Source organism: Eurytemora carolleeae, unplaced genomic scaffold (assembly GCF_000591075.1).
Source record: "Eurytemora carolleeae unplaced genomic scaffold, Eaff_2.0 scaffold568, whole genome shotgun sequence".
In the NCBI taxonomy this organism is placed as follows: Eukaryota; Metazoa; Arthropoda; class Copepoda; order Calanoida; family Temoridae; genus Eurytemora; species Eurytemora carolleeae.
The window spans coordinates 139,291-147,560 of NW_019396882.1; the positions used below are offsets into that span (position 1 = coordinate 139,291).

General features: G+C 35.2%; 1 protein-coding gene across 3 annotated transcripts; it reads left to right on the forward strand.

The window, feature by feature from the left end:
• Positions 1–326: 326 nt before the first annotated feature.
• Positions 327–8,012, forward strand: LOC111709707 (uncharacterized). 3 transcript variants are annotated; one of them, XM_023483589.1, is made up of 4 exons: positions 327–936; positions 3,172–3,399; positions 3,971–4,299; positions 4,686–4,923. In XM_023483589.1, the coding sequence occupies exons 2-4, from the start codon at positions 3,201–3,203 to the stop codon at positions 4,815–4,817; spliced, it is 660 nt and encodes a 219-aa protein (XP_023339357.1). In that variant the 5' UTR covers positions 327–936; positions 3,172–3,200; the 3' UTR covers positions 4,818–4,923. The 3 variants fall into 3 exon arrangements, with proteins under 3 accessions (XP_023339357.1, XP_023339359.1, XP_023339358.1); XM_023483591.1 differs by lacking the exon at positions 4,686–4,923 and adding an exon at positions 5,135–5,922 and having other exon boundaries at positions 335–936; XM_023483590.1 differs by lacking the exon at positions 4,686–4,923 and adding an exon at positions 6,985–8,012 and having other exon boundaries at positions 339–936.
• Positions 8,013–8,270: the final 258 nt, after the last annotated feature.

The window sequence follows — 8,270 nt, forward strand, 5'->3', positions numbered from 1 at the left end:
TTTAATTGATAAAGAGAGTGTGTCGGGAAAAGGCCAAAAAGCATTGAAATACTGTATAAACGTGATATGTACATAAAAAATCTACAACAAAATAAAAAGTTGCAACAGACTCGATGTAGGCAGTGTGGTGTACTTTGGGACAGCTTCCTTTGATGCATCTGCAACATGAATATGGTCTGCCAAGTCTGCAAATTCAAACAGAGGGGAACAGGGATTATTTCAGGTCTTTGAACTTGTAACTCCGCCCAACCAAAGCCCAAGAATGCTGGAACCTGTGTTCAGGGCCGGTTCTGCTCCAGGTCCTAGTTCTCCCAGTTCTATACCTGACCTTGAGCTAGAGTCAAAGAACCCACACACGTGTACAGTGTAGAGGTTTAAGTTAGTTTAGTTTACTCACCACCACCAGCCTGAGCTTATCCTAGTCTAGTCACTCCTAGCCCCTCGTCCCAGGGGCTCAGGGGTTTATGTATTACGTCCTAACTCCTGAAGGGGGTATAAGGGTTAACACCCTCTTAAAGGGACCAACTTTAAACAGTGTGGAAAAGTTTAAGCCGGAGATCTGAACGGTAGGATACTGACGCGCCTGTTGCTGCAAAATTCAGTGCGCCTGAGTCAACTAGGAACCAGGAGTGAGAAATGTTAACGCCTGGAGAGTTTAAGGATCCTGCAGACTGGAGCTAAACCCGGAAACATCAAGATTCAACATGGATGTTCGTCTGAATATGAATTCAATTCAAACCTTCAGTTCAAACCTTTCTCAGTACACGCCCTACCGACACTGTACAAACAAGTGATCAGAGTACATAGTGATATAACAATGAGAACATGCAGTACACTACATGTACATAGTGAATATGTAAATAAACAAATATATGTGTGCTTACCATTTAGTTAAAAAATCAGAATTCGTCAGAAGCTGAATTAAACCTTGGACAGGTTTGTAATGTTTTATAAGTTAATTAATCTTCTATATTATTTCTTTTTAATTGGTTGTAATATAATAGGCTGCGCCCATCTCATATTTCAACTTTTAATTGTGACTATCTTTGAACATGTTCTCCTCGTAAAACAATTTCAATTAATTTCGAGGATTAGTTTTTTCGTGGATTTTTACAAGTGTACGATTTTAACACCTTTTTGCTATTCTGAGTATCCTTAAACCTTCCCTGAGCCCAAAACTTAAGACAGGGTATATTGTATGAAAATCAGTTTTAAAACCCGGGTTTTACGAATTGGGTTAGGCAGTTTTGTGGATATCAATATTTTTGTTATGAAATATTATTTTATTTAGTTTCTTCATATTCTCCATTTTTGTCGAATCTCTTAAATCAAAATCTACAATATGTTAAGATTCCAACAAGGAAACTCGAGAGTTTCGTTCAACGATACCCTTTTAAATTTCGGGCTCTGGGGTCATGTTAGTTGACTCTAAAATTTTGGTCCCGATCGGTTCGGCCTTTTTGACTTTTATTGGACACAAACAGACAAAAAGACGACAGACAACAATAGAATTGCTTTTGCAAATTTTTGTATCGCTTCGACAGGCACAACTTGATGTTAACATATACACTACATTCACACATTCACTACATATTCTCATTCATGTAACTTCTATTTCTCCCCTAATACCTACTTCTAATTGAATTCCTAACCCTCATAGAACTTCGAATTCGCATTGAACCTTTAATTCTAATTGAACTTTTAATTCTTTTTTGAACTTGTAATTCCCACTAGAAATCTAATTATCGTTGAACTTCTAATTCTCGTTAATTTTACTTCTAATTCTCACTTGACACCTAATTCTTATTGAATGTCTAACCCTCATTGAACTTCGAATTCTCATTGAACTTCTAATTCTTATTGAACTTCGAATTCTTATTGAACTTCTAATTCTTATTGAACTTCTAATTCTTATTGAACTTCTAATTCTGATTGAATTGAAAAATGTCACTAAATCTCATTCCACTTCTTACCCTTATTGAACTTCTAATTCTAACTGGACATCTAATTCTCATTGAACTTCTTATCGTTATAGCAAGTCTCATTCTTATTCTTACTGATGTAATTCTTTTTCAACTTCTAATTTTTTGAAATCCTAATTGTATCGAACCTCGAATTCTCATTGTATTTCAATTCTCATCCGAATTGATTTTAATTCTCATTGACTTTCTATATCTTATTTTTATTTAATTTCTAATTCTCATAGTATTTCCAATTCTCACTACTGATTCTTTTTTCTTCTAATTCTCCTTTAAATTATATTTATTTATCTTGGTATATTATACCGTAGATAAATAAATATCCTGAACTCCTAATCAGGGGCGTAGTCAGGAATTTGTCCATGGAGAGGGGGGGGGGGGCTTAACTTTTTTCATTCCAGGGCGGGGGCTCAGCAAACGTTGGGGCCGAAAACCCCCTGAAAGTATAGATTTCACTGGTCCAGGGAGGAGGGTGCTGAGCTCCCATAGCCCCCTCACTTGACTACGCCTCTGCTCCTAATTCTCACTATTCCTTTTATTCTTAAATACAATCTGGGGGTTCTGTTCATTTCAAAATCAAATTATATACATTATCATATTATATATTTAACATGTGATAGGTGGCTCAAAAGGTAGATTTCTGTTGGTTGGAGGATTTTTGTAGATTCCATGGGCAACGCCGGGTCCTTATTTTTTATAATTTTGTTAGTTTGAATTTTATATTGTCTTATATCTTCGTGAAGCCAGGGAGTCCTGGAGGCTGTTAAGTGTATACGTTTAAAATAAAGAATTTAAATTTTAAACTTGACCATGTATTGTTGTTGGAATTGTTTAGTTAACGTCTTGAATAAATTTATAGCTTTGTACTTTGCAAATCTGACTCCTTAAAGCTTGCTTTAGGGACTGATTGTGCATACTTCGTGATAACAATTAATATTCCAAACATTAAAATTAAAATTATCTTCTGATAACTGAAATTAATTTTGAAAAGTTTAAACTGTTTGAGACAAAAGCTTATCTTTAAAGCGTTTAGTTTGGATTTACTTAGATTTATGTAAATATTTACATTAGCTCAGGACTAAATATATTCTCCTTAAAAAATGATTTTTTAACCCAACAAATTTCCATTAAGGTTTAGAATAGTTTCTGGATTTTCAGATATTTTTATGATTTATATTTTCACCTTTTCTAGGTTTAAACTGTTTGTTGAATCAAGATAACATGTTTCTTCCACCAGTCCTTCTCTTAGTTCTAACCGTATCCAACCTCGTGCTCGGAGTTGTCGAGACCCAGGGGGGACACGGGGTGCAAACCCCCCTCCAAGAAAAGGGGGCGCAACTGCCCCCTCGAGAAGGGAAGAAAGGGGGTTGGATGGATACTCTGCTATCAATTGCCACCGGACGAGGATATCAACAGCCGGGTACTTATTAAATTTTCAATTTACTCCGAATTCAGAAGAGTCTAAAATCATCATTAAGAACCTCGCTTAATAGTTCGTTTAGAAATGTTTTGACACTAAATTGTATTTGTTGATTACCCTCTTCACGACCACCCCCCCCCCTCGGAAGACTGGACCCCTCTTGTTGTTTTAAATGTACTTTACCTTAATTCACGCGGAACTGATTATACAGCTGAATATGTCCGGACCGTGAAGAATTATGTCAAATTTTGATCTGTCCTCTAAATCCTCAATCTAAAAGGAAATCTGTTAATATTAATCTTTCATCTGTCTAAAATAATTTACATTTCAATGATGGAAAACACGCTGGAAAATAGCTTTTATATCTGTGGTCGATTTATGAATAGCGAGAAGAAGTTAAACTTATTCTTCTACGCTGGTTCAAGTTAATCTCTTCTGTGCTGAATGCAGTTTAACTAGATGTGGCTAGTTTAACCACATCCTAACCACATCCTATCATACATTAGTTCCCATCTTAGGGTATTTATTAGTTTCCACCACAGAATCTCTGAATGATCTAGATTTGTTTCAGAGATAGAATACCGAGCTGTTGTGAAGGAGAAGCAGCCCCTCCCAAGAGAGATGTACATAACCTCCGACAGGAGGGTGGACGACCTCGAGCGGACTCTTGAGTTCCGGTCTCCGGAACTTCTCGCCCGATCCCTTCCGGAGCAAAACCGGCGAGTTTCCGGCCAACCGACCAAACTAGGTGAACCGCTGAAACCATATAGTTCGGCGGTCCGGCCGGCTCATGAGACAGAGCTTGGCGGTGGGTTGTCTCGCCTGATCGGCGGTATTCTTCCTAATTCCTACTACAGCCGGCCACAGTTCCGGTATCCGTATTATGATACTTCCGGAAAGGAAAGGATTCAATTAATTTCAATTTTTAAATCAATTTATTTACTAAATTTAATTTTACACAACTCGTACTGTCAATTACAATGTTTGTTCATGTACATTGGTCAATGTACACCATTGTACACATATATTGCAAGCACGTCTCTCACACACACACATTAACGTCAAATAGGCATTCATGCGGTTTATTTCAGGCATTATATCAGCAAGGAAGAAGTGTCAAGATAGCCTTGAATAATGCAAAAAGCACCTGACACTTGAATCCCTGGTTTTCTAATTCCTTGAACGCTCATTTTCTCTTTCTTTAGAAATTTAATGTTGACATACGGCCATGTTTATTTTAGAGCATAGAATTTCATGACTATTCGAAACGATTGGAATTTTGTTAGATTGATATCAGAGACCTTTTCTCATTCCCTCTCCTCCCCTGTTACAACTTAAATTTGTCTTTTTTTATGCATCGGCGCATTCATGTTCAATTAAATTTATTTTTTCTGTACATATCCGTGTTTTATCAATAGTTCATTTTATTTAGATATTTTTTTATACATATACGACTTTTATTAACCTAAGTTGGTTAAATGAGGAAGCACTTTTCCGTTCAGGTTGAATATACTTGAAATCGAATATCATTGTTAGCAGACGATACTTAACTTTTTCATATCATTGTTTAAGGTTTTAGAGAAGGGGGGGGGGGCGCCCAGGGGGCTCCCACATCTTTGAAAATTCGTTCTCTGGTATAATTACAGCCCAGATCCTGGGCTGTAATCTCATGTCTGTAAAAGGGGTAGGAGATTCTATTTATGCTAAAATTTATTTGAAATCCTCAATCGTGCAGTATAGATAATAATATGAAACTGATATTTAAACCATGAAAGAATTTCAATCAACGCTATTTCTATTAATCTAAATTGTTGAAAAGAAGGTTGTCGTGTTTTTACGTTGTTTGAAACTGATATTGCATAATCCCATTGATTCAGCAATTCAAAAGATTTCAATTAAAACTTTTATAGAAAAAATCCAAAGGTCCTATTTTCTTAAGACGTGATAACAGGAACAGGATTGATAAACCTGTTTTCCCTTGAGCGTTATCATGTGAGATGTTTAAACTAGTATAATCTTGGATCAGTTTCATTCGGATTCTTTCATCTGTGGCCTTGTATACCGAGTGTCGTGAATATTCTCATTTATTTTAAATTCTATTTGATACGTGAACATTTTATTAGATCGAGAGCTAGTGTTTTTTGAAAATTTACTTTTATAAAGGAGAGGAGGGGGGGGGGGAGATTGTTAAATTACGCATTCTTCACTATAAGAGACACATACTGTTATCCTTAACCATGAACTTGAATCCATATGTTCTGTATATTTTATCTTAACTATATACACATATCTTCTATTCTTTAAACATGGGGAAAATGTCGGTTAAAAACATGGAATAGATGGAGGGAGTTTGTAATTACGAGGAGGGGATTTTTTAAAAGAAAAACTGAAATTTAGTGTGTTCTTAATTATTTTTTTTCTTTCAAGTTCCTTGATCTGACAAATTTTTCATATTTACAAATAAACTTATGTTTAATGAGCCTCTCTGTTTTCATATTTACAAATAAACTTATGTTTAATAAGAATATCATGGATATCCATTAAGAATATCATGGATATCCATTAAGAATATCATGGATATCCATTAAGAATATCATGGATATCCATTAAGAATGCCATGGATATCCATTAAGAATGCCATGGATATCCATAAAGATCCGGATGTCCTTCAAGAAGACTCTGAATATCCTTCAACAAGTCTCTGGATATCCTTCAAGAAGACTCTGAATATCCTTCAAGAAGACTCTGAATATCCTTCAAGAAGACTTTGAATATCCTTCAAGAAGGCTCTGGATGTCCTTCAAGAAGACTCTGAATATCCTTCAAGAAGACTCTGGATATCCTTCAAGAAGACTCTGAATATCCTCTAAGAAGACTCTGGATGTCCTTTAAGAAGACTCTGGATATCCTTTCGACATCCCTCAAGAAGACTACGGATATCCACCAAGTACTAAATGGAACATCCATGATGATTTCAATGTTTTGATAAAGTTTTCATGTAACAAATGAGAACTTCTTTGGTTAAGAACCTAATCCAACGAAACTCAAAACAATTTTCAGGTCTATTGTCCATTTTCAGGTCTATTGTCCATTTTCAGGTCTATTGTCCATTTTCAGGTCTATTGTCCATTTACAGGTCTATTGTCCATTTTCAGGTCTATTGTCCATTTTCAACTATGGATCAGTGCAGAAACAACAACAACAACAACAGAAGAATGATATAAAAAGGACCGGGTTAAATCTTGATTTTGTAATCTTTGGTGGTCTAGCTGTATGGTTTCATATTCCTGCAGATATTCGACCAAAAAGTACAAGGTTAGAGATATTCTACTAAAACCCGTCCTTTTAAAAAAAAGTTGCTGGATAATCAAGGACCATAATAGAGGAAATCCTGTTCACCTGTTTCTACGATTTTAAGCGGTCTCTTGTACAGAATTCTCGGTATACATTCCTGGCTTCTCATTTGTTTTTCATATTTTAGAAAAGCGAACACACACTTACATTTTTTACACACTTTTTCACAATTTAACACAAATATTTCAATTTCCTTTTTTTTCTATTGAGTTATTGAATCCTTTTCTCTAGGGTTATCTTCTGTATGGATACGGGGGTAGAGATCTTTATGAATATTCTGTATTCAAACCTTTAGAAGGATACTTCTAGACCTGGATACTTCTAGACATGGATACGGCTAGACCTGGATACTGCTAGACCTGGATACTGCTAGACCTGGATACTTCTAGACCTGGATACTTCTAGACCTGGATACTTCTAGACCTGGATACTTCTGGATACTTCTAGACCTGGATACTTCTAGACCTGGATACTTCTAGACCTGGATACTTCTAGACCTGGATACTTCTAGACCTGGATACTTCCATGCCTTGATACTTCCATGCCTGGATACTTCCATGCCTGGATACTCCCATGTCTGGATACTTCCAGCCCTGGATACTTCCAGACCTCTGGATACTTCCAGACCTCGAAACTTCTTACTACTCCTGGTTATACAATTAGAGACCTTTTGAACTATGATATAATTCCTTAAATGGGCATTAAACGGATTATTTAAATGTACAGTACAGTGTACTGTGTACAGTGTACTGTGCACTGTGTACGCTGTGCTGTGTACGCTGTACTGTGAAGTACAGTACATGGCGGGTTTCCCGCATTTACTGATCAAAGTACCTTATTCTATGACTAAACATGGGCATTAATAATTCTAGTTTAGTTTTAATTCATGATATTTATATTAGGTTATTTATTTATTTAGATTTTTCATTAGAAAGCGTTACATTTTAATTGGTATAAGACTTTCTGGTATTTTAAGATTATCTGTACGTGCAATATTTCTAGTCACAAAGATGTCAATGATATCTTTTTTGAATTGCCTAATTTCATTTTAGAGTTGAGCAATTTAAACATGACTTTTAAATAATTTAAAGCCGGCTTAAACAATTCTTCATGAGTATTATCTTAGTCTTGAACCGTTGTCATTGAACATTACTGGTAAACTGAATCCATTCTTGTTTCATCTGAAATCATATTTTCTATTTAGCTTAATTAGCTTTTCCCACATTTTATATCTAAAGATTAGAAATAACAATACTTTTTATTTTAGAAACGTTACTTATGTATTAATTCTTTTATGTGTTATTTATTTATTTAATAAACTGTTGTCAGTTGTTTTCTTTGATATATATAATTCTAAATATTTTAAGATTTGAGATATGAAAGCAAGGATTAGATATAGGATGGTTTCACACCATAGGAGATCGTTTATACCTCTAAATTGCGATTTTTAGGACTAATCAGGAGATTTAAAAAGAGAATTATTTTAAAATTCTATAATGCTTATTTGAAAATTTGTA